Genomic DNA, 27,130 nt, shown 5'->3' with positions numbered 1-27,130 from the left:
CTGTATGGCTGAGAGATGTATTTTCTCTGATTGTTAGTGACCATTTTCCTACCTACCTGTGAAATGTTAGAGGATGATGAGAGGTTGAGTTCATTAGTAAGGTTCAGTAGGTTCAGTAGGTGGAATGAGCTCTGTAGATTGGTGGGTACAGAACAGGATCCTTTCCTGTCTTTGTACTTTTGCTTTTTAACAGAATTGATACTCACTAATTCCATGAAATCCAGCACTTTTCTTGGTTTTTTTTTTTTAACCATAGTTACAGCTGACATTTCACAGAGCCTCCACTTAGCTTTCTGGGCTCAGCCTTTTTCTCCACCTAAACATGAACAACATGGTCAACAGTAAACAACTTTGTCTGTAGTTTTGCATCCCTATTCAATGATCCTGAACTGCACTGTTCAATCTTACATTTAAAATCAGCTTGACTTCCTCAGCTGGAAACTTGTATCCATCCACATATTAAAGTACCTGATGTTCAACATGATGTCCCATGGGGAGGACTGTTATGTACAACAGCATTAACCAGGATTAGCTGATTAAAAGACACAAATTCAGGGTGAAACATTGACTTTTTGCTGGCATCTATTTTTAGAGTTAGAATGAAGCGCTGTATAAGTATTCACCAGTTGTCTTCCACTTTTCCAGAGAGTTTTACATCTGGCCAAGTTTCATCAGCTCCAGTTTTCCAACCATGGTAACTTCTTGATCTGCTTCATTTAATGTTTGCATTCAGTATTTTGTAATGTGCACCCCTGCCCTATGCAACTTGTTCCAGCTGGCACATGTCAGACCTTTTAAAGGTATGATTCACTGCGTAAGGGAGTCTGTGAAACAGGTATAAAGAGAAGGCAAACTTGTATTTCTTCTGGAAAAACCCCGAACAATTCAGGCACTCCTCAGTGACAAGTACCTAGATTTTATTTACCTCAGCTGCTGATAACCCTCTGTACCCCATCAGGCTGTAGAAAGCTCTTATTCCTTACTTGAGTTGTATGCATGCATAGTCCATAAAAGCAAGAATTCCTCTGATGCTGAAGGAAGGTCACTCTCGATAGATGGACATTCTTCTACCTCTCTCTATCTGGGCTGCCTGCTGACTGTATCCAGTCTGCAGGAAGTTTTCACCTCACCCACCACCTCTTCTTCGGGAGTGGTAGAAGTGTTGTGCAGCCCTATCAGTCATCCTCTGAAGAGCCGAATTTCTTATAAGCTTGCACAAGGCCAGTATGTAGAGCCCACAAGAAGGAGGTACTCTACCAGTGCAAATTCATCTGAATCTGCAGGGAATTAAGCAGTACAGAGGAGAGAGAGATTTTTTATGTCATTTATGAATGCTAGCCTTTCAGTAGTCCTTTCTATTCTGAAGCTAAACAAATTCAGTAAGAACAATGAAGCAGTTAGTCTTCTGTCTGATCTCTTCTAAATGCCTTTAAAGTGGCACTAGTGTTTTTCTTATCATTATTCAGGCATCAATCCACACATTCAGTTGCCCCCTATCCTTCAGTTCATTTCTTGCCCTTTTCCCTTCTGGTCATTGGTTTGCCTGTCTCTTTCCCATCTTCCTCTATCCAATTTTCTAAAGAATAGTCTTGAAGGCAAAGTATCAGTTGTTAGTGATCTCTTCTCCTGAACTCATGGATGTTCTGTGCTCCCTGACTCATAATTCAACTTCTTTCTGTTGGCAAAGAGAGAGAGGAGAGTTGTACGTATTTTTCAAATAGAAGGTTTTGTGGCCAGCAATTCTCAGTGATGATAATTGGTGCAGCTGTTAGTAATCAATAATACATATTCAGCCTAGACAGCACCAACTAACCTCCTTTCATTTTTCGCGGCTTCCAGAATATATCTTTAAATGAGAAATGACGAGGGGATGGAGTGCACCCTCAGTAAGTTTGCAGATGACGCCAAGTTGGGAGGCAGGGTTGACCTGCTCGACGGTAGGAAGGCTCTACAGAGGGATCTGGACAGGCTGGATCGATGGGCTGAGGCCAATTGTGTGAGGTTCAACAAGGCTCAGTGCCGGGTCCTGCTCTTGGGTCACAACAACCCCATGCAATGTTATAGGCTTAGGGAAGAGTGGCTGGAAAGCTATCCGGTGGAAAAGGACCTGGGGGTGTTGGTCGACAGCCGGCTGAATATGAGCCAGCAGTGTGCCCAGGTGGCCAAGAAGGCCAATAGAATCCTGGCTTGCATCAGACATAGTGTGGCCAGCAGGATTAGGGAAGTGATCATCCCCCTGCACTTGGCACTGGTCACAGCTTGAATCCTGTGTTCAGTTTTGGGTCCCTCTCTACAAGAAAGACATTGAGGTGCTGGAGCGTGTCCAGAGAAGGGCAACAAAGCTGGTGAAGGGTCTAGAGAACAAGTCCTGTGAGGAGCAGCTGAGGGAACTGGGGTTGTTTAGCCTGGAGAAAAGGAGGCTGAGGGGACACCTTATCGCTCTCTACAACTACCTGAAAGGAGGTTGTAGCGAGGTGGATGCTGGTCTCTTTTCCCAGGTAACAAGTGATAGGACAAGAGGAAACAGCCTCAAGTTGTGCCGGGGTGGTTTAGACTGGATATTGGGAAAAATTTCTTCACCGGAAGGATTGTCAAGCATTGGAACAGGCTGCCCAGGGAAGTGTTTGAGCCACCATCCCTGGGGGTATTTAAAAGATGTGTAGATGTGCTGCTTAGGGACATGGTTTAGTGGTGGACTCAGCAGTACTAGGTTAATGGTTGTACTTGATGATCTTAAAGGTCTTTTCCAACCTAAATGATTCTGTGGGCACTATTGTAATGAATATTGTCACAGTAATCTTTTTAATGTCAAATATATACAGACTGGTACTAATACTAATACAGTATGTCTTTTTAAACATTTACAATGTTTTGAAGATGATAAAAAAAAAATACTCTGTGGATGGTGATGCTTACTGATCCTTTCTTGCATGTTAAAGTTTTAATATATGAACACACACATTTGTCCATCCAGTCAAACAATTGCTATATATTTACAGTAAATGGAAAGAAGAGCAGGTTATGAAATAGAAAAAAGGATTGTTTCTTCACAAGCAAAATTATTTTTTAAGTATTTTGTGTGAAATTAAATCAGATTCCTATCCTTAAAGAGACTACAGTTATCTGCTAATAATATTTGTAAAAATTATGATTTTATGTTCACATATATATATATTAAGTATGCCTATAATATGCAGAAAAAACAAAAGAAGGAAAGGTAGTATGTTTATTAGTGTAAAGGCTAAAAAGTTGGGCCAAGTTCATCCTGTTGGCAGATATGGTGCAATTTGTATTATTTATCATTAAAATCATTATTATTAACATAAGAGAGCACTTAAATACAGTGAAAATACACTTTGTTCCTGAAAAGGATTATACAAGGACACAGTCCAGGAGGCTTGCTATGGAGAGTAATGGTTCTCTGCTGTGATTTGTGGAGCATAGTTCCCTGTCACTAACTTTCTCAATAACAAGTGTTTTTAAAACACTTGATTTATCCCATAGAATTTAGAGTACTGGGATATAAAATGCAATATGTAATCCTGCTGTTGCTAGACTTATACTTTATTTATGTTCTATCCTATGAAAGAATGACAAAAGGGAATGGCGTGCTTTGTAGTGACAACTTTCCTATTCAAAAGTCATGAGATAGGAAGCGCTCTGATAAAGGAGACTATTATGTACCAAAAAATCCCCCACAGAGATGTTGGGTCATTCCTTACTCTTTGTCTTGCTGCAGAAGAATGTTCTTGCCATCTTTACTACCTGAGCCTTTGATGGATGAGTGTATTTGAACTATGATCAGATCTATGTTATCATGCAGGCAAACCTGAGATGGCTAGAAATAAGTCTCCCTTGAAAAAAAAGAGTAGAGAACTGTTTCTCTGTTCATTCTTCTTATGCCTTGCATGCTAGGCTGATGAAATTTTACTTATAGCCCATCTCTGCAAGATGCCCTTATTGAGCAAAGCCCTCATTAGTCTCTCAGTTTAAGATCCATCACCATTAAAAAGTGGATTGGCTGCCTCATTATCCCCAAGAAATCAAGCCAACCTTCTTTATTAAGCTCTGAGTTGTAATTTCATCTTTCCCCTTTGCCAATTAATTTCCTATTTTTAATTTATATATTAGTTTTACATTTCCTGATTGCACACCACCAGTTCAAGCACTAAACTTGGCAGATGACATCTAAATCTTTGATCTTGCAAAACTACCAAGCTTTTGTGGAGGTATGCACTCCTTGCTCCTGTTGGGGTTCTTCCATTAAACCTGAAATAGGAAAATTTTATTCTAAAGTGGAACTCACTGTTGTTAGTGCTGTAGTTACTCTAGAGAAACAAAACCGTTTCAGACAACTTGCCTTTTGTAACCTCTGTTGTCTTGCCTTGTCTTTTCATTTTTACAAAATGGTCTTTCAAGCCCTGTTCTTGTATTCAACTTTTGCCTCACCTGATTATTTGTAAAAATAGCACTTTTCAAGGTGTTAACCTCTTAGCTTTTATCACTCAGCTATCTGATTTTTTTAAAACCTTTCTTTTCATTAGTTCCTCTTAGTTTGCTGAGGTGGAGAGGATTCTCTTTTTTTCTGACAGAGTGGGAAAGAATGTGTTTTTCTTCCTGATGAAAGGGAAAACTGAGATAAACGTATTGTTGGTGGGTTTCCTCTTTTTGGTTCTTTTTGATGAACAAATGCAGTAGTATGGAGTTTTTATTTTTACAACCAAAAGAAACTTGTGATTTCCCCTCTCCCCATTTTGTTGACTAACTATTCCTGACTGATAATTGCTGTATTTCTTAGACTTTTTCAGAAAGACAGGGTGTTGTGTCTTCAACAACAATAACAAGATAGTTCCTCATCCAAGCGTCTTTCAGCTGTTTTAGTTAAGTAGGCATTAACAGAAACAATTTTAGTTATTTTATCTAAAAATCCCATGTCATCCTAGCTGCTCCATTAAGAGAATTTGGAAAAAATGCTGCAGCTCAGCAAATTACCAGTTATATGGCAGGAGTGATGGAGACTGATGAAAATAAAGGGTCTGAGCAATCTAATACAGGGAATTTGCAGGGGCTTACTGGGGATGGGCAGTGGCTGCTACTGAGTTGATGTACATTTAGTATGAAATCCCCAAAAGCAGGAAGAGGGCGTATTGCTGCCTTTTGAGCAGAGTGCATACAAGTGTGGTTAAAGATCTTTGGTGAAGGTGTGGATCAGCATGCAGATCTACTTGTTTTCTGCCACTATGTCGTGGTTTCAGCCCAGCCGGTAACAAAGGACCAGGCAGCCGCTCGCTCACTCCTCCCGCCCCCCTCCGGTGGGATAGGGAGGAGACGGAGGAGAGAAAGAAAAAAAAAAAAAAACCTGGAACCTCGAGGGTCGAGATAAGGGCAGTTTACTGGGACAACACAAAAAAAGGTTACAACAACGGTACCAATAAAAGAGTACACAAAAAGAGTGATGCACAGTGCAACTGCTCACCACCCGGAACCCGACGCTCCGCCACTTCCCCCACCGAAAGTCGAGAGCCCTCCCCCCCGGCCCGCTCCCCATTTATATACCGAGCATGGTGTCACATGGTATGGAATAGCTCCTTGGCTAGTTCAGGTCGGCTGCCCCGGCTATGCCCCCCCACCTCCCAGGTTCCTGTAAAAATTAACTCTATCCCAGCTGAACCCAGGACACACTAGCAAAACCATCCTGTCTGCCCAAGAGCAAATGGCTGGATCTTCTTATGCCACCAGTCTCACATACAAAATGAAAATAATAATTTTGTTCTTGCATTTTTTTCTCTGTTACAATTTTAAATGCTCCAGAATGCATAGAACATAGTTACAATGTCCTAGGATGTTTATTACTGAATCTAGCACAAGAAACTTGCACTTTTGCCTTGGGACCTCCAGATCTGGCCATTGCAATACAGGCAGTTGTCATCAAGGAGAAACATTTCTCCTCCTATTATTATCTCCAAGCACCTGATCTCCACCATTTAAATGGATATTTGGTAAGGGATTCTAATGATGGGTTTTCTTCTAAATTATTGTTAGCATACTTATGTTGTGCCAGGGGCTGTTGAAAGAATGTAGAATACAACAAAACCTTTCCTTTAAAGTTTGTAACCTTCAGACTTAAAGGTACTGTTTACAATTATTGTCATTAAAATATATTATTTAAAATTAAAAAAAAATTAAAAAACAACAGAAAAAAAAACCCCAAAGCTTAAGCTACAATATTTACCCATCCCTTTTCTGAATAGGTTCTGAATAGCAATCTGCATAAGCTCACAGCTTCACTCAAGAAAGCAGTCACAGAGAAAGTCTGATGTCAAGATGATGTGAACCAAACAAAACTATTGAGCTGGCCAACGGGTTGGTCAAGGGACTTGAGGTAAGAAGATTTTGCCTGAATGTTCATCCTAGTTTGAGTTTTGAAATATTTGAAATGTTTTGTTGAGCATGAGGTTAAACTTAAATTTTTGAGGATTGCGTGGGGGAAAAAGGCTGGGGTGGGACAAGTGACAAGATGACCCTTCTTAGAAATCATTTAAATGAAGAAGAAAACCAAAACCAAACCCACCAATAAACCCATAATAAAATCCTGAGAAGTAAAATGTGCTGCACCACAACTGCATTTCCTAGAAGTCATATATTGCTGAGCTACTGATATTGGCATGATTGCTAGATAGAAGTCTTGATAACTAAGTTACCACATTTATACACAACTGTGAACACGTTGTGACAGCCTGGGCAGTCTCTAGTTAATGAGCAGGAAGACTGAATAATCCTCTAGGTCAGGATGGAGTTGCCCTGCATCTGCCCCCGTTGCACTTTAGATTGCAAATAAGTGGAAGGCACCAATCAGATATTTGCTGTTTGCTTTTGGTTTTTTCCTTTTGCAGAAACTATTAATTTTTAAATAAGAATGAAATGTATTTATGTTAAAATTATATATATTTCACTGTGGTTATTAGCTTTTTTGCAGACAAACATCATTAAAGCTAACACATGCCTATTTAACGGTCAGTAAACATTCAAGTCAGCCACAGCGTTGCTGTGCAGTCTCTCCTAGGTCTTTACAGAAATCGTGCTGTCTCAATCATGATCTAGAATTTTAACCATTCCTTTTTGACAAATAAGTGTAAATAACAGGAAATATAAAGTACAAAGAATATTTACACTATTAATGTGAGTTCCCAAGGCAGTCTGAATAAATATTTTAAGTTGGATTTCATAAAACCCCTGTGACCTTTCTTTCTAAGATCAGAGAGTGAATACTTTTGTTTCTGTGAATCTCTCAGCAGAGGCTGGCAATCAAGATTAAATCAGTTTGGAAAAAAATATTGTAAGAGTATAAAACTAATTAAAAAAACCCCAAAACAGTGCAATTAAAGCAGATCCATTTTTGATACCTGATTCTGAAATTAATATGCCTAGAAATGTAAAATATGTAAATAATCCTTCCTTTGGTAGAAAAACAGTGACATCAATGTTCCTATGTGCATATGGAAATTTTTAGTTGCCCCAAGACACCTGAGATGCTCACCGTTGGCCTGACCCTGCAGACCTCCAAAACCTTTGGAAGATCTGTGGAAGCAAATGGCCTTTGCCCATAGGTAGTCTCCAAGTCTTGGATTTGAAGGTTTATACGTAGTTAAAAGAAGTTTTTCTCCAAGATTTGAGGTTTTATTAGTGATCTTATTGTGTAAGTTAAGGAGGAAAATATTTGAAAGGATTAATTGAGAACATCAAGTCTTTTCCCCTGAGAATAAATTCTTTTTGACTAGAACAGGAGACAGTTAACTTCTGAAAAGCATCAAGACTGATGATTTTGTCTATATAGCATTGACCTGGAAGCTCAACCATTCAGACTAATAAATCAGGCAATTTATATTTAATCATTAACTAACTCCCGAGCTGAACAGCTGTTCAAAATTAGAAATGGGTCACCCCGGCCAGGATGACATTACAGGCAATCTATAATGCATTAGAATAAAATTATAGTGATTTTTAACTGTCTGGAAATTTATTACACTGCATGTTCCAACTCTTAAACCCTTGTTAGCCAATGTCACTAGTGATTTATGGTGCTTGGGTGGTATGGTAAAATTACTGAAGATTTAAATAGACAATCATTCTATGTTTAGTAAATCTTCAAATTTCAAAGCTACTTTGGAGAATGAGCTGGGTGCTTGTTATTGTTTATGACTTACCAGTCAGTGACAACAAGAGGAGAGAATGGATAAATCGAAAAGCCCTCTTGTAAATTAATGGATTTATTGTCTTGTTGCCTTCAGCTGATGGTTTAAAGAAGAATCCACTTACTTCTGTAGGCAAAAACGGGTGTCTAAAATACTTCAAAACAAAACTGCTACATTACAAAGATTGCTGTTAGTGCTTTCAGCAGGAATAGTCCTTTTAGTTGTCATTTGTTGGACATCTCTTATGAATGTAACTGGGGTTTAGGAGGCCTTCCCACACTGAGTTCCTGCGTTTACACTGTGAAACATTTAAATGCTAACTCTTATAAGCACGGTACTTTGATTAAAGATACTTCCATTTTCTTAGTGGATATTTTATATTCCTATTTTATAACAAAAGAGTTTGAGTCTTCTGTTATCGTAGAATTCTGTGTCTGTCTATGCAGCATAGGATGTTTAACCATTTCAGTAAATATTTCTGAGTGTTCTGAAAAATATAGATGGAAAATACTTCATGAATCTCAAATTTAACAATTGTTTCATTACTTTGGTTTTGTACACATAGAAATTTATTTTTAAAATGAGAGTTGTTATTTGAGATTGATTTTATACATTTTTAAGGCTTTCAAGAATAAGCACATCTAAAAGTAATCTTTTAAGCCTTCAAGCAGCTAGCACCAGCAAAATGCAAGCATTTTACATGAAATTATTTGAAGTATGGAGGATACTTTCTATTCAGTGATTTTCACTGATTTTGATTACATCATGTAAAGAACTGGAAAAATATGTTTTGATTACTGTCATTGCTCTGAAAAATAGATGTACAGACAGTGGGTAAAGGACTGTCCTTATAAGTTTTTCAGCAGTGTGCTTTCCTTCTTTCATGCTGGTCCTTTCTTTGCTTCAGTCCCTCTGCTCATTGCAGAATGATTTCCTGAGGTTTCCCTGATGCAAGTGAACAAACTGTGAAACAACTTTTATTTTATCCTGAGTATTTCAAACAGTGCAAACAAGGAAGAAAGGTTATGGCAGTCTATTCCAATTTTACATCTAGAATTTAATCAGTTTGAAGATTACTCTAATGGATGATCAATTTTTACCTTCCTTTCCATGCTGAAACTATTTGAGCATACATTCGTGCATACGATCATTCCTTTGCTGAGAACTGTGTACACAGAACAATCAAAGTATAATGTGCCAAATACTGCTAGTTTGATTTTTACACCATGTCATAAAGTCCAATTGAAAAGATAATGATTTGATCCATATCTTAAACATTAACTTTCTTTAAAGAAGTGTGCTGGTTTTGGCTGGAGTAGACTTAATTTTCTTCACAGTAGCTGGTATGGGGCTATGTTTTGGATTTGTGCTGGAAACAGTGTTGATAACACAGGGATGTTTTAGTTACTGCTGAGCAGTGCTTCAACAGAGCCAAGGCCTTTTCTGCTTCTCACCCCACCCCACCAGCGAGGAGGCTGGGGGGGCACAAGAAGTTGGGAGGGGACACAGCCAGGACAGCTGACCCCAACTGACCAAAGGGATATCCCAGACCATGTGAGGTCACACTCAGCATATAAAGCTGGGGGGAAAAGAAGGAAGAGGAGGGAACATGTTCGGAGTGATGGCGTTTGTCTCCCCAAATAATCATTATACATGATGGAGCCCTGCTTTCCTGGAGATGGCTGAACACCTGCCTGCCGATGGGAAGTGGTGAATGAATTCCTTGTTTTGCTTTGCTTGTGGGGGGGGCTTTTGCTTTACCTATTAAACTGTCTTTATCTCAACCCGTGAGTTTTCTCACTTTTACTCTTCTGATTCTTTCCCCCATCCCACTGTGGGGGGAGTGAGTGACTGGCTGCATGGTGCTTAGTTGCCAGCTGGGGTTAAACCATGACAAGAAAATACTTTCATTTCTCTGAAATTCTTTAGTCACCAATTCAACTTTTTAAATAGACAGTGGGCTGTCTTTACAACAAAACTGGAATAAAATAACATCTTTCCCTATAGCTACTAATCAGAAATCATCAATATCTGAGACTGTTCCTGACTATTCATCAAAAATATCCCAGGGTAAGTGTGGCTAAGATGAACTCTGCAAAGTGCACAAGGGATTCCAGAAATAGAGGCGCTCGGGGCAGGGGAATGAAGAAAACAATTTCTAGAGTTAAACTTTGACAGAATCATTGAGGCTGGAAGGAACCTTCTAAGATCATCTAGTCCACCCCCACTGATCAAACGGGGTTGGTTAGAGCAGGTTGCTCAGGACCATGTACCATCGGGTTTTGAATATCTTGCAGGATGGAAACTCCACAACCTCTCTGGGCAACCTTTGTATTTGACCACCATCGTCTTCCCTTCTGTGGAAATTCCAAATCATTACAGCTCTTAACTCAGTGAAGTTTCTGTAGCTAGTAGGTAAAACAAGCCAGACAAGTAAGAGGAAAAAAGCCTGCAACTATTCTGCTTTGCCTCTTCCATTGGAAAAAAGCATGAGAAAAATGTAGAAGTTGCATTTTTGTTGAGGTTGAAACAGCTTTTTCTCCTTCCTTTTTTTTTTTCTTCTAATATTCTTGTTTCCTTGCCTTTTCTGAATCCTGCTGGAAATTATTACACTTTGCACAAGGCAGTAGTAGGCCAGATGCTGCCAGTATTACCGTGTGTCTGCCATACGGTATCTGATCTAGACAAAAGCACTGATTACTGAAAAAAAATCAGACAGGGGAAGGACATAGAATGCTTGATGAAGAGCTCCATCCTATTTTTTTCAGCTTCAAAGGTTTCAAATCACCACCAGAGAGTATGGATTTTTTCCAGCCTTGCAGTCTTAGGAAGCGTATCTCTTGCTGACAGAGTACCTTTCCTGTTGTACTTTTGTGCACTTCTGGTTTTTAATGTGGAGGTTAAACATTCTGTCACTTCCAAGTTGTTCAAGAGATAACATTTTCTAATTTTGCTTTGCAGTCTGAAAACATGCATTGGAGCCAGTCCGTCAAAGACCTCAAAGTACAAAAGAAAACTTTATGCTGTGACATCTTATTAACAGCAGCATTTGTGTCTTACTTTGGACCCTTCACAAAACAGTACTGCCAGGAACTGATGGAACATTTCTAGATTCCTTTTCTAAAGTCACAAAAGGTAAAATTTACTGTACAAAATGGGAGTCTCCAGTGAAGAGTCTGTTTTGTTAAAGTTGCTGTCTTTAAAAAATTTGAAGTACAGATCTGTATTTAAAAGTGGTTCTTTGCAGGAATTTGTTTTCCAGTATATGTGTGTGTGTGTATATATATATATGCATATATATGTGCACACATACACACACACATACTTTCCTCAGATTACACATACATTTTGAGAAGAATGGGAGAGAGAGGTTAAGTTCTCTTTGGCAAAAGAAAATCCCTTCCCTTTCCAATTCTCAATGCCAAATTCTGTCCTTTGTGACACCTGTGTAACAGCAAATGCTATAAATAATGATAGAGCTGTATAGAGAGACCTGCTCTGCTTAGCTTTACAGCTCCAGGAAGACCATATAGTTATGATAATCCCCATTTCTCTGTACATGGAGGAAACAGTGATAGTTCTTAATAAATGCCTAGAGGCGTAGAGTTGTCTCTGCTTTCTTCAGCAGAGAAGAAGCAGAGACAGCAGAAAGAAAGCTTTCTTCATCCTTCCTTTTGAAGGTTTGGACTGTTCCTTTCTTCCTTACTGCTGAAAATGCTCCTCACTTCTTCCTACTTGTTTCCTATTCCTCATGTGCCACAAATGACAGCATTATATCATGATTAATGTAGTTTATTCTCTGAAATATGTGACATATGGAACTCCTACCCCATTTTAAATCAGAACACTAAGGCACAGCGGGCGAGCTGAGTTGCCTGAGGACACTCTGGAAACACAGTTAAAGCCAAATCCAAGCTTCCCAAGGTCAGCACTCAGAACTGTGGGGGCATCTTTTTCTAGACATTTGCTTTGTGTGAGAGTTTAATGGTCACTAATTTGTGTGGAGCTTTGTTTTGCCTGGAACATCTCCCTGTCCTTTTCTACCAAAAATTTGTCTGCAGATAAAGTTCTTTCTCAAAAACCTTCTTCTACCTTGCAGCCTAATGCTGATAGGTAGAAAAAATTACCCCTGTATATTTGTTTTCAGTAGCAGGACCCTGGAAATAAATGTCATTCTTAACTCTTTTAAGAATCCTCTGAAATGGATTGAACATTTTTATAAATAAAAATAATCCGTACTGTTACTTTTTAAGATGCTTTCACTGAACAGCAGTGAGATAAAATACCTCATTTCAGTTTTGATTGTTTTCCTGCAAGTGGGGAAGTGTGGAAAAGAGGACAGAAATGCATTTGGGAAGTGATGTTAAAAATAGATGTTTATTAATAGTCCTCTTTAGAAAGAATAACAAGTAGTTCTATGCTATGAAGTTATCAGCTTTGTGCAGATACTGGGACAATAGATGTATCTATATATTAAAATAGTTTTCTTGCATTGTGTGAAAATTTGTATTGGAAACCCTGAAAACACCCCAATGCTGGTGTTTTCCACAAGGAAGTACTTCAGCTCATGGAAATGATTGTATTGCTTGCCTTACAGTCCAGAGATAAAACAAATCATATTTTCAGTTTTCTGGTATATTTAGATAAATGTGTTACACGTGGGAGATAAATATGTTGCATGCTTGCAGAGGGGAGTATATGCCTGTTGGTCCTTTTGTGCTTGTATTTTCAGCAAGTTCATCGAAAGTTATGTTTATTTTGGGCTCTGTGATTAGAATTGCGTTAGAAAATTTAAGGTGGTATGTATTTGTAATACTACAGTCACTATGACATTGTGCCACAGAAAGTGCACTAGAGGTATGGTGCCATTCTTGTTAATGCTAATAATTGTGCAAATTTGGCTCAACTTGAGTATATGTAATGATTTTCTTTATAAATAACCACCAGATTCACATGCTTTTTTATTTCAGTGTGCACTTTTAAAAGAATCTCCAGTCTACAAGCTAGCACTAGGGACTATACATGTCTAGGGAGGAGGAAAATTTTGATGGAAGAGTTTTCAAAACACTTCTGAATGGGGTAGAAGATAGTTCAGACTAAATACTGGCGATGCTGTGCTTTCCTTTAATGTATGGGTTTAGAATTCAATCCAGAAATCACAAATAAGGAAGCCCAGGATAACGTTGTGAAGGAATTGGTGGGGGTTTGCCCTTTGCTTCAGTAAGGAAAAATTTAATTCCAAGCATCCGGTGTAGATCTTCTTTTATGCTTCCACTAGGCCACTTTTTTTTTTCCCAAATAACTTAGTTATTCATTCTCTCTTACTCTGTCATGGTGCGTTAGGCATTTCCCTTCCCACCCATACCCGTTCAGTAAGCACTGATTTCAGATGTTCCATTTCATTTTGATTTCATCTCCTTGTAAATACCTGAGACAAGATAGTATCCAGCAAGCATGGCTGTCTGATGGCTGCTCTACTGTACGTGGAGACCGCAGCTTCCTACTTAGTGAACAGGCACTCCCACGAGAGCGGTGCCACAGCTGGTGCCATGCAGGGAGCTCCAAGGCTGCCTCCACCCCTGGAGATAGTCCCGTTCTCTGGCTTCTGAGCTTGTTAACACATGGCTGAACTATATTAATAAGATACCGTGGGAATCCTGTTTTTATAATTTTTGTGTGGATAAACACTGATTTATACACCGGAAATACCTGCTCAAGAGCATACATGAGCATTGAATTTGCAATATCAGTATCTGTAAACACTGAAATTTATAATATATGGTGGTTTTTTAACTTTATCGAACTATAAATGTTTTTATAAATATTTATTTTTCATAGATATGATAAACTGCTGCTCATCACATTTCCTAGTATATTCTTTTGCATCCGAAACTCCACAGGGATCCTCCTTATTTTTCTGCCTAGAAAGCTTTAATTTATATCGGCCCAGTTATCTTGTGCATTGCACTGAGTCATGTCTTGCTGCTTGGTAACCTTGCCGGATGATTATATTCCACTCTGATTCAAAGGTTCCTGTTCCTGTGACGGAGAGCCTGGACCCAATTGCCATGTTGACGGATGATGCTACAATTGCGGCATGGAGTAACGAGGGACTGCCCAGTGATAGGATGTCAACAGAAAATGCCACTGTTCTAACAAACTGCAAGCGCTGGCCTCTGATGATAGATCCCCAGCAACAGGGAATTAAATGGATAAAGAATAAATATGGAGCTGACCTTAAAGTCGTATGTCTAGGACAGAAAGGGTATGTGCATGCTGAAGAATTGGCTTTCACATTTACTGACCTCCAGTTCCCCTAATTTTTGTAAGGGATTGGTGTTTGTTGGAATGCATTTACTTGAAGACTTGAAATATTACAACACTGCTGCTTATTTATCCATAGCATCATTTTCCATTTAAAATGGTGCTTGAGAGGGAACCTTTTTTATGCTGTTTTCAAGTGTTGAGGAGGAAATAAAGTGGAAGTTGAGGTGCGCTTCTTGTGAGGGGCAAATCAGTTTTTCAATAGGTAAGGTGCAAAGCCTGATGATATGACCTTACTTATACTGTACAGTTTAGTCAGCAGAACACAGCACGTGCACCTTACAGAGGGAAAGATTCAATCCAGTGTGTAGCATTCAAGGCAAAAGCCAATATCAGGATCTTTCCTGGTAAACAAACATGTTTTTAATTCTCATTGCTATTACTGAATTATATGTAAGTTGATAGCACTTGCATGTAATTGATCTGTTCATATCTTTTCTCATGTTTACTTTGATTTAGGGAGACAACTAGGTAAGATTTAACTGCTCCATTTCAAAGGGCTATCTGAGTTTATTTTACTGAATTCCAGATAGAACACACAATTACACAGCACAGTAAATGGTCACAGTAATGCCTCATTTTTTAAATAAGTGTGAATCATTTAACCTGTCTGCTCCTCTGAATAAGCTCTTTTCCCTCACCTGCCCTGATTTTTTTTAATTCTTTTTTCAAACCTCACAAATAATTATGATTTTTTCATTCATAACCTCTAGTACCCTTCTGCATGAAGCTGTATTGTCTGCTTATTTATCCTTCCACTATTACCTACTCTTTTCTCAGTGCTTGTTGAAACAGAGTTCTCCCAAGTCATTCAGATTCTAACCCTTCAAGAAAGTTTGTCATTTAGATGAGGATTTACCAAAAGCTATAACACAAAAACAAAATAAAAAAACATAACAAAATCTAAGATACATGTGCTCCCCCAACTTCTCTATGTCAATTCCAGTGTGTTCAGTGTGGGGCTCTATCCTCATATTTGCTTATAAGAAAAGCCCCAGCAATATAGTTTTTTATTAATATGAAGACTAGCAAGAGCATAGGTAGAAAGATGTTGAACTCAAAACTGTCAAACTCTTAACCATTGGGAAATTCTTTGTGAACAGTTTTGCGTGGTTTAATCATGCTCTTTTAGAAAAACATCTCCAATTCTATTATACAAAGGAAATCTTTCTATAACCAGCATTTATCTAATATTTGAGGGTTTGGGGTTTTTTTATTTTTCATGTTAAGTTTTCTAAAGACCATTGAAAGAGCTTTGGCTTGTGGAGAGACTGTACTAATCGAAAACATGGGTGAATCTATTGATCCCATACTTGATCCTCTGCTTGGAAGACATACAGTTAAAAAGTGAAAGTAAGTATACTTGAGTAATCAGAATTTTTCCATGACAACTGGATCTATATTGCTTTGATTGCCACATTTTGCTTACTACTTCATAACCCTTCATGAAGTTATTTATTTCTTTTTAAAATGCAATGGCTAAAAACTGGTGATGAGTGGATATTAAAATGTTAGTATCTTCACCTGATTCGACAACAAAATTCTCCTCAATTCGCAAATTAGACTCAAAATACAATATAGACATGCATTTGAGTTTCTCAACCCAAAGTGAAAATCTTTACTTATTTTTACTTCAAAAACGGAACAAAACAAGGATGAGCATATATTATAATTTGGCTCAAAAGAAAAAAAAATATTTCATTTCCATGTTAGTCATCTATAGCAAAAGGAAAAGCATTGTAAATGACAGACTAGATTTGGATGTAACAATATAGTGTTTTCCAGCTGCAATATCAGCTTAAGAAAACCATGCCTCCACTTTGCAGTGTGTTGCCTTAACTGTTTGTTGAGCCACCCCATGAAACAAATCAATGAACTGTTTTAAAAAGGAAAAAAAAAAAAAGTAAAAAAAAATTAAGTAAGGCTGAGGAAAGATGATACAACACGGGGCAGAAAGAAGCAAGCCAGAGATGGGGACTCTTTATATCGGTATTGCTGCCAACGTCCTGTGTGTCAAACCAGTCCAGGTGATAGTGTTCACAAATCCATCAAGGCAGATGTAGCGGTGGTGTTACTGTCTCTTCAGTTTTATCTAGAAACCTAGCCTGCTAGCACCAAAACTCACATGCCCCATTTCTCATATGAGTGCTCCAAATATCCCAGTACAGGGACTGTTCTGAACAGTCCCTCCCAATGAAAGGGCTACAGCTCTGACAGCCATGTGAGCTCCACTGCAGAGGTCTGTAGCTGGACATTAGAGTGGGAGATTCAAATTTGAATTGGGTAGGGCAAGGCTGAGTTAATATGTTTTCCCTGTTCTGACCCCGCAGTGGCAGGAGTGGTAGATGGTACAAGTGAGGGTAACCTTATGTTCTGACCTTTTGTTGGGGATGTCTGCAAATCTCATCTTTCATTCCCATGCCCCGTTTTTCCCTAGATTTTGAAGAATTGTCATCAAATTTAGGAAATATTATAAAAAATCTTCCCTAAGGTCTAATTAAGATACCTCTAGATACATATTTTCAGGATGATAATAGGAAAAATAAAGGAGCTTGTACTTGGTGCAAGAGAATTTCAGTCTGTAATATCTTCCATCACTTTTCATGAAAACTTCCAACATGATTGTTGAGTCTTCAATGCAGCTGTCAATCTACAGAATAATGTCGATTTGCGCTTGCATGAGAGTAAACTTGGTAAACCTCATTAAATATTTCATCTGATGAACTGAAATGCCATGTTATTGTCTCTGCTCAAATGTGAGATTTTTTTTAAGCCTGAAAGTGCTCCTCTCTTCTATTCCTCTTTTCAAACAACCCACCAACAAGCTAGATTTTTCATGTTGAAGAATATGATATTTATTCTGATAAAAAGTCAGAGATACCCCTGAAGTGTTTCTGGATGGGTCTCAAATGTTACTCAAAGAGTGTTTAGAGTGCTTGCACAGTTTCAGATTGTTAAAAGAGAACATATGAAAGAAAGGTTAAATAAAATGGTATCTAGTTTTGAACAGATTACCCAAGATTTTTCTCCACCCCCCACCCCCCATTTCAGGCACTGGTGCCTGCACAGTTAATCTAAGCAATGCACAACAGCTCAAATCTCCTTGCATACATGAAGCTCCTGGAAGATGCGCTCTTGCCCTGCACTGTGAGATCTTGAAATGATTCCTCTCTGCTACATTTTTCTATAGCGGTATTTGAAGTGCTTCAGAGTAAGACCATATAGCTTGCTTTTTAGAACCTGTAGTGAAGAAACTCTGCTGAAAATTAGAATTATACTGGCCTAAAAGAGAGATCAGAAATTGCACAGGCTAACAAGTCTTTAAGGCATGAGACAGAGGGGTGTAAAACAATAGAAAGAAGTTGGATTGAAAAGGGTAAGGGTCACAGCAATATAGTTTTGCATTTACTTAGCAAAGGCTTCTGTGTAGCACAACAGAGCTGTATACACAGACACAAGCACAAATGTATGAAGCTATTCAAATATAGGTTCTTCTGGTGAATATTTTAAGCAGCGTTACATGACATACCATTCTGTGGCTCACTGAAGATGCGGCAGGTCTCCTTTGTGGGGCACTGGTAATATATATACCCCTTCATTACCAAATAAGCAGAGTTTTCCTCATTCTGGATTCATTTCTGTTATTTGTTTATTTTAGTAGTTGTGTCAGGCACTTTGAATTTTTTTTCCTAATAAAGAAAGACTAGAAAGGTATTTGTGATAGATATGGTGCAGTCCAGCAGTTGAAGTTCATTAATAATTGGAATGTTGCAGAGTATGAAGTAATGAATACTAATTACTCCTTTCATGTCTGACAGCACCCTGTGGACCAATACATCAGCCCAGACTTTAATTTGGTTCTAGTAATGGTTTCATCAATAGTACATTAATTCTGTGTTTGAAAAGATATACAGTTGAACCTGACCCACACAGTAGATACCACTGTCATAAAATGGCCACATACTGACAACAACTGGATAATTACAAATAATTAAATCCACTGAGCTTCAGACAATCCTAATTTTAAGTAAAATATGTCTTATCATATCAATCGACAGAAAGCATAGCAAGGGAGATTTATCAACTTGTACTCCTTCCAAAGCAAATTTACTAGCCTGCATCTTAGAGAACTTGCTGATCTGTGAAGCAGCTTCATAAAAGTATCTCTCCCCTTCCTTGTTTACCAGGACTGTTCTTGTGTTGGACTCTTGGCTATTCTGTAACACCAGCTTCTGGTATTGTTTCTGAATGAAGCCTGCAAAATAAATTCTCAGCTTCAGAGAACTTCACATATATGTATAAATTTACATTTTCCTCAAAACGTAGGTGATTATAGGGTGAACTACAGATACTTGTTATGTCTGAAAATCAGACTTCTTGCTTAAGTGCCTTAGTGTATATTTAGAAGACTAACAAGTTTTAGGTGTTCAAGTTTGGACATCTTTCTAATTTTAATTTTGGAGCTGCTAACCTGCCTAGTAGGTCTTAATACACTTTAGACTGTGACCTTATGTTCAAAATGGCTTCAAAATGCTAAGATTTTTTTTCAAATATTTTAAGATATTTGCTTTAAGAAGAGGGAGAAAAGAAGAAAGAGAAGAAAATAATTTCCAAAAAATATCAGTTGTAGTATATAGTTTTATGTAGCATGAAAGGCACAAGAAAAACTAAGTAAAATTTAGGTGGAACTTATTAGCAATGTGTGCAAAAATGATTCAAAATGCACATACCTATATTTTCTGGAGCAGATAAATTAAGGCATAGAAGTAAACAGGTACCAAATCTATACGATGTTGGGGTTTGGCCCTCACCTGCTGTAAGAGGACTGATGCCATTGAATAGGTTTGGTATGGACAGGCTTGAATATTTGACTTTTGTCTGTGTGTGTTTCCTATCCTGTCTCCCCTGCACCGCTGCTTTGGAGATCACTGGATATGAGCATTAACGATAATAGATCAGTGTCATTTTGACTCATAGGAGAGAAGATGAAGGAATAAATTCATTGTTCATAAGGCCCCTATTTGCATTCACATGAGCTGTTACACCTGCTCAAATCATTTGCACATTCACAAAGTGGTAGTCATGTCTCTTCAGTTGCAAGATTAGGTTATTACAAGATTCTTTAAGATGTCTTGAAATTTGATTTATGTGCAAATGTAGCTTGTGTGAACAAGTTTCAATTCTTATGAGGCACGACTATTATTCATGAAACAGCAAGACAATTCACTCAGTTTCTCCACGGGGAGAAGATTTCCTTGCTTCAAATGTCTCGCCAGCTGTGCAACTTTAAGGCAGTGCTTTTCCCACTGAACTAGTTTGACCAACTTGCACAGTTTGCCTCCTGAGATTGCCTAGTAACAGCTCCATTCTGTGCTTGTTTTCACATGATTTATTCAACTTCATTCTCTACATTACTTGTTGGAGTTTGCAAGTCAGTTCCAGAAGCTTTTAATTTTAAGCAGCAGGAACTGAAAGAAGGCTCCTTCAGAAAATGAGTTTATCCCTCTTTCTTCACACTGAAAGATATTGTTTCCTTTTCCTTTCCTGTCCAAGAATTTATCACTTCTTCTCATTCTTGCTGAGCTGATCCAAAACATTTAGCTACAGGAAGGTATCCTACTTTCTGCCATTTAGAGTCATGACATGTTTTGGAGAACATCTGCCCTGATGAAAGGTACTCTTTTTAATTTTGAGTTGCATGAAAGTATCTGCTAAGAAAAGTTTTTGCATAAACTCTTGAGCCATTTCATGATATGAAGTCATGTTCCTATACTCAAGACTTTTTCATGTTTATGAGATTCTGTCTTTGAAAGACTGAGGCATTGTTTCCTTAGGCAGCACATATGCAAGGGAAAAGCAGGTCTTTGTGCCAGGTAACTCAAATTCTGACAGATCAGACCAGGTGTTGCACTATTCCTAGATGTCTCATAGCTGAGAGTTTAGTGCTCATGTTAGCTTTTGAAATTTATTTGGTTTTATATTTGCTTTTGCTAAAAATCAGTTATTCCTCAAAGTGTATACAGGATTTTTAAAGTGCTTTGTGAATCCCTTTTGAATCCCTTAATCTACTTTATTTCAAGATCTACAAGAATTTCAAAGAAAAAAACTAGTGGACAACAATCTCTCTTTAATTTAATTTGTATGTCCTTAAATAACACAGAGCTGGAGCTCACATGAAAGATACTCTGTGTATTCCTGGGTAGAATGCATTAATTCAGTCCGTTCTATCTACCTCTGCTGGTGAAATAGGAGGTGTCCTGGTTTCAGCTGGGATAGAGTTAATTGTCTTCCTAGTAGCTGGTACAGTGCTATGTTTTGAGTTCAGTATGTGAAGAATGTTGATAACACTGATGTTTTCAGTTATTGCTAAGTGATGTTTAGTCTAAAGTCAAGGATTTTTCAGCTTCTCAAGCCCAGCCAGTGAGAAAGCTGGAGGGGCACAAGAAGTTGGCACAGGACACAGCCAGGGCAGCTGACCCAAACTGGCCAACATGGGTATTCCATACCATGTGACATCACATATAGTATAGGAACTGGTGGGAGTGGGGGCAGGGGGAATCGCCGCTCGGGGCCTAACTGGGTGTCGGTCGGCAGGTGGTGAGCAATTGCACTGTGCATCATTTGTACATTCCAATCCTTTTATTGTTACTATTGTCATTTTATTAGTGTTATCATTATCATTATTAGTTTCTTCTTTTCTGTTCTATTAAACCGTTCTTATCTCAACCCACAAGTTTTACTTCTTTTCCTGATTTTCTCCCCCATCCCACTGGGTGGGTGGGAAGTGAGTGAGCGGCTGCGTGGTGCTTAGTTGCTGGCTGGGGTTAAACCACGACAGAGGTTATGAAGGAAAAATTACCAAAAGTAGAACTTGTCTTTAGTAATTTCATTGGCAACCATTTTTTTTATATGCCTTCTATCATGGACTTCCATAAATAGTGCCTATATCTGCTACCTTTCTTCAGAATCCAGAATCCAGAATTAACCTCTAAGCAGATACATTTCATTGAAAAAAATGAAGCTATTCTACTGGGTTTCCCCACCTCTGTGTTTATCGTTGTTGCTTATACTCCTTGAACCGTGTGAGAGCAATAACAAAACATTTATTTTTCCCAGATCTGTAATTAACAGAAAACCTAGAACAGCTGCAGTAATAAAACCCACTGAGTCATTATGTAGTTTTTGCCTTTCATAGATGATAATCACAGAAATTGGTAATTTATTGCTCCTGTGAATTGAGAACCCATAAAGTAAGTACTTGAATCCAGAACTCTAAAGCTTATTATATTGCCACATAGACCTTCTGAAGTATAGTGTGACTCCCTTAGCAAAGGTTTTTCCACTGGCAAAGCAAACTGAAAAGTTGTCTTTTGTCAGATCTCTGCTTGTCTCTTGTCCCTGTGTGTGTACTGAAAGCGAAGCAAAATTCCTCTCTCTGTGTCAAGTTCTACTGTTTTGTTCCCTCCAGTTGTGGCCAGTTTTGAAGGCTGTGGAGAGACCACAGTATCAGAATTGAAATCTATGTTGCAGAACTGGAAGGTGAATTCATATCTACCTGAGAAAGTTGTATTATCTGTGACATGACTGTATGGCTAAATTATTTCACTATTATACAAGCATAAGCCAGGAAAACTTGTCTCCAGTAGTTTGCATGGCAGTAGTATACAACATATACGTCTGATGTTGAGTTTTGTGGAGTCAGGGGTTTCCTAGAACTAGACTTATTAGGTTATTTTTAGGAATTCACTTGCAGTATATCATAAGTGACTGTCTTTTCTTCCTGATTGTTGGTGAAATGCAGAAGTGCTTCCAGCACGCCATTTCATTTAGCCTATGTCTTCTGGCTAAGGGGATGTCAGAAGCAGGCAAGGATGTTAAGAGCTGAAATATATGTCCCTGACTCTGGTAATGCCCTATGATATCCTAGAAAAATGCAATGTTAAAATTTGTACATAAAATACTTGTTTTATTCATGTTCTGATGTGGCTTTCATTAATTGCATTTTAAGTGTTTCGTATCTATGCTATTGCAATCACTTTGAAGATTAATTTGACTTAATAAATGTCAATTTGAATTTTGTGAAAGGGGTTTATGTCTACCTATGTTCCATTGTATAAATGTTCTACTGACCTTTTTTAAACTGAATTTTGTTACTAACGTTTGGATCTTCTTTCTTGGCAGAGAACATTCAAAGCCATTGTCATACAGAAAATATTGTATTTGTGCTTGTGTGTGGCAGGTGATGGCTGAAGGTTGGCATACTGCTCACTGTGCAAGTAGATGACACAAAGTTGTGGCACCTGCTCACACCAGACCAGATGCACAGCACACACTGTAGTCTATAAGCAGTCTTTCCATTTTTTTGGTGCTGTGCCATAAAAGTAGGAAGGTGAACTTTATGTTGCCTCACTGCTGGGCTCCAAAATGGTACTTCAGTGGTAGTAGTGTTGCTGTATGAGACAGGCTGGCATCTCTCGTTAAAGACAAGGGGTTAGTAAATGCCATCTCTTGAGTAAGGGATCTTATTCAGTGAATAAAAGGTGAACCTAGTCTCACTCATTCTTTCACCCAGCAAATAACTGATTTGGAACAAAACATTTAGTAGCTTGCCTTAAAAAGTGATTTTTGTTGTTCCACTCACCAGCCCTTCTCTCTCTTCTGGTCTCTATCAGTTTGTTATATGCATCTGCTTATTTTTTAGGATTTACTGCTAAGCTATTTCAAGAGATGGAAAAGTGAGCTATATTTAAGAAAATGATTGTAAGAACTAACAGCTATGTCATTAAGGGTTGTTTGAAAACTTTCCTAAGTTTGTGGTAAATAATGAAGATAGACATTTACCCCTAAGCCATAGGCTCTTCAGTACAGCAGTGAATAATCTACGTGTGTCTGCTGTATATGCAAATGAAACTATGCCAATGAAGAAATACTCTCTGTATTCTTCATATAATTTTGGTGCGTTCAATCATTCTCATTTTGTTTCTTAAGCTGCAGGCACCTAGAGTTTGGTTTGTATCCATTTCCTATGCTGCCAAGATCATGCAGTACCCATCTTTTGCAATCTAAGATATTTATGGGGTTTTAATTTGGTGAGATCCCCATTCTTGTGCATTTTATTCCTTCCCAGATATATCAAGATTGAAGACAAAGAATGTGAATTCAACAAGAATTTCCGTCTCACCCTTCACACTGAACTGGCTAACCCTCACTACAAGCCAGAACTGCAGGCTCAGACCACCCTCATTAATTTCACTGTCACCAGGGACGGGCTGGAAGACCAGCTGTTGGCTGAGGTTGTTAGTGCTGAAAGGCTGGACTTAGAAGGAAGTAAGGTAAAGACTATCTTTTGATCTGTCCATTACCCCTTCTGAGATTTTAAGACTAGCATTAATATGCCTGTTTGAATCTGCTGTACAGTAATTGTTAGTAACCTGTGTATTAGAAAGATTTTAAGGGTCAGATTCTTCAAAGTGTAGAAAGGACTTCTACTGATTTGCTCAAATCCATGCTCCCAGAGGGCTGGGCTTGACCTAAAGCTCTGCTAGAAATTAAATTTATTGTGGTCTTATTCCCACACTTCTCTCTACTGCTTGGTTTGCTCTGTGCATCGCATTTAATTTACAATGCAGGATTAAAGCCCTCTGCAGTGCTTTGTGCTTCAGTGATCTTGAGCCAATAAGTGTGAATAAAATTTCATGCCAGTCCATAACAGGATATGATGGCACTGTTAGGACCTGGGGCATTTGGTTAATAAATCATAATTTATTCCTGCAAAGATGCAGTTCTGTGGCTGCTGCTGTCATATCAATGTATAGTAACTTATGAATAGGAACACTTTTATAGCTGGTTATAGAAAGGACTTTGAGCAGACTGTGATCTATGAGCTAAAAAATGAAAAAAAATACTTAGGGGTGTGAAATGAATAACAAGAACACTTCCTATTTCTCTAGTGTGTCTTTCCAGTTATCTCATGTAATTTACTAACTTCATCCACAAAGATTTGCTACACCTCTTTGAGGTACTGCTGCTTCATGCAAGGGCAAACTGGGTCAGAGAGTTTAATTACCCCTTGAAGAATGAAAGCCATATACTTGGGAACATGATCTGAAAACAGCTGGCCATTTTCCTCTGCATCCGCACATTGTTCCACATGGGGCCATGTGCTCACAATGCCTGTATCACCTAGGGGCTTTTGGTGTGAGGGTCAGATTCTGATGGAGAGCTCCCCATAAGACTAGTCAAGCTCTTTCACTGTCGGAAGGTCAGTCCCGCTGAGCAGACTACGACCATGCTTTACCACACTACTTGCTGCCGAAGTGGGGTTCTCCAGCCTTGTGCCATTGGTGGATTTCTCAGCTGCCACGTAGATTATCACTTGCCATCTCTGGCAAGATCCCAGTCCTTTTGTGTAGTCTGAGGAGGAAAGAGGGTAGGAGAGGGATAAAGTTCTGGTCTGTGGTGACTTTGACCTTCTCGCTTTGGGTGTCCCAGACCCTTAGTTCTACTGTACTGGGACAGAAGATGAACTGTCTCTTTCAGAAATTAAATTAAATTGATTGATGTAATTAAACAGGAAATATAGCTCAGAAATGATGCAAAACAGTATTTCTTGCCGTGGTTGTTTAAATACAGTGTTTTCATTCCCTCTGCTAGTCAGTCCTGGCCAAGCACCAGAACCATTTCAAGATTGAGCTCAGGCAGCTGGAGGATGACATGCTGCTCAGCCTGTCAGCTGCCCAGGGCAGTTTCTTAGACGACAGTGAACTTGTAGAGAAACTCAAATCAACAAGGTCAACTGCAGCAGAAATACAGCACAAGGTAATAACAATTGAACTATTTTTAACAGCTTAAAGTCGCCTGTAAAATGTGTATTATCAATTTTTTTTGGTGAAACTTTTCTGCGAGCTAGGAATAGTCAAATTCCTGTCTGTCCAGCAAGGGCTGTCCACCCACATGTTCACAGTTTCATATCTATGGTATGTAGTTGTCACATATTCATTTTTTTCATTTTGACTTAGGTGCTTGAGTTAGTACTCCTAAGAGAAATAAGTATCAGCATGCAATATGAACAAATGTATTCATATATGATTGCCATGTTTTCACAGGTGAACAGGCATATTGCTGCAGAGAACAGTCATTCCCTAAAGTCTGTCTAAGATAAGAAGCTTGCCTACCTTAAATATTTGCTACTGTCTGAAATAAAGTCCATTTTCTAGCGTACATCCATATTCTTTTTTGTACAGATAGGAATGTTTTGGTAATTGTGTGGGAAATCGTGGCGCATTAAAAAATGAATGAAACAACTGTCATCCTATAGGTAGCTGAAACCAAAGAAAATGAAGCTCAGATTAAAGTGACAAGAGGGCATTACAGACTGACAGCCATAAGAGCATCCATTCTTTACTTCATTAATAACAGTCTGGACAGCATCAACCCCATTTACCAGTTTTCACTGAACGTAAAAATTTATCTTGATGATGTGGTTTCAAAGTGCAAGGGACAGAATTCTGCCTCCAGCAGTGATGCCCGATATATTAGTTATTACTTGTACCAGATGTTTACATTTGCAGGGCGGTGTGTCTGAGAAAGGAGGACACGGTGTGATCTCCTGCTGGTCCAAAACACGGTACATTCCCATGGGTCTCTTTGTTGGCAGTCTCCATTCTGATGGTGTTTTCTGACTGTGCTTGCAAAGTTTACCTTCCCTGTGTTAAGCCATCCCACAGGGTCAGGTATGAAGAGTTTTGAGGGATTCTGTATAAACAATCCACTGTGATAAATCTATCAAACAATCTAATGCTATGAGGAAAGGAATATCACCCACTGCAAAATTATCAGCTTGCTTAAGTGAGAGGTTCTGCCAGCTGAGTTAAATAAGGAAGCAGAAGAGTATTACCGTTTGCAGCCCTCACTCCTGGTTTGCTGGAAGTTTCCTAAAAAGCCTCTTGGCAGAAGTGCCTTGCATTTTAGACTGCTTAGGCCAGCTCTTCTTGGAAGCCTACAAGTAGAAAAGCAAAAAAGCAGAATTCAAATAAATAAAAATAATTGTACTTATTTTCACGCCTTCAATGCAGTCTTCCACAAAGCAGCAATAAAGCAGGCTGAAAAATCAGGGGACATTCAGTGTCATATCTCTAACCTGACAGCAGCTGTCACATATTCAACCTTTATTTTCACAAGCCAAGGACTTTTTGAAAAGGATAAGCTCATTTTCTTGGCACAAATAGCTTTTCAGGTGAGGAAAAATTTTCAGATTGGTGATGCTGATATTTACTGGATTTGCTGTTTCTTCACTAGAAGGTGATGCCTCTGCCCAGACAAGTTATCTTGTTACCTTGTGGCTGTGCAGATTCTCACACAGTGTGACTGCTGCTTCAGTATCAATCATAATTGCAGAATTTCCAAAGATGCTTTTATGTAATTTTTTTCATTTAAAATGCTGCAATGACTTCATGAAGCTACGCTGAGGATAAATAGCATGACTTAGCCACTTGTGGTTGGATAATTAGGGTTGAAATTGATGTGGTATGTAAAGTAAGAATTCAGTAAATAATACATATCCATATCACATTCAGGCTGTTATTTTTCCTTTTAATTTTAGAATCTGTATTCCC

The 27,130-nt window shown here is 38.6% G+C and overlaps 1 protein-coding gene across 1 annotated transcript in view; it reads left to right on the top strand.

Annotated features, from left to right (window-relative positions):
- The window catches only part of DNAH11 (dynein axonemal heavy chain 11), a 167,752-nt gene that overhangs the window by 114,898 nt on the left and 25,724 nt on the right, over window positions 1-27,130 (top strand). Inside the window, 9 exon segments of the mRNA XM_052779465.1 lie at window positions 6,252-6,333; window positions 6,336-6,382; window positions 11,154-11,327; window positions 14,222-14,457; window positions 15,747-15,869; window positions 23,644-23,848; window positions 25,170-25,334; window positions 25,834-25,980; window positions 26,578-26,750. Of these exon segments, the coding sequence (XP_052635425.1) occupies window positions 6,252-6,333; window positions 6,336-6,382; window positions 11,154-11,327; window positions 14,222-14,457; window positions 15,747-15,869; window positions 23,644-23,848; window positions 25,170-25,334; window positions 25,834-25,980; window positions 26,578-26,750 (1,352 nt within the window).

Source organism: Harpia harpyja, chromosome 1, assembly GCF_026419915.1.
Source record: "Harpia harpyja isolate bHarHar1 chromosome 1, bHarHar1 primary haplotype, whole genome shotgun sequence".
NCBI lineage: Eukaryota > Metazoa > Chordata > Aves > Accipitriformes > Accipitridae > Harpia > Harpia harpyja.
This window is presented reverse-complemented; position numbering and strand designations above follow the sequence as displayed.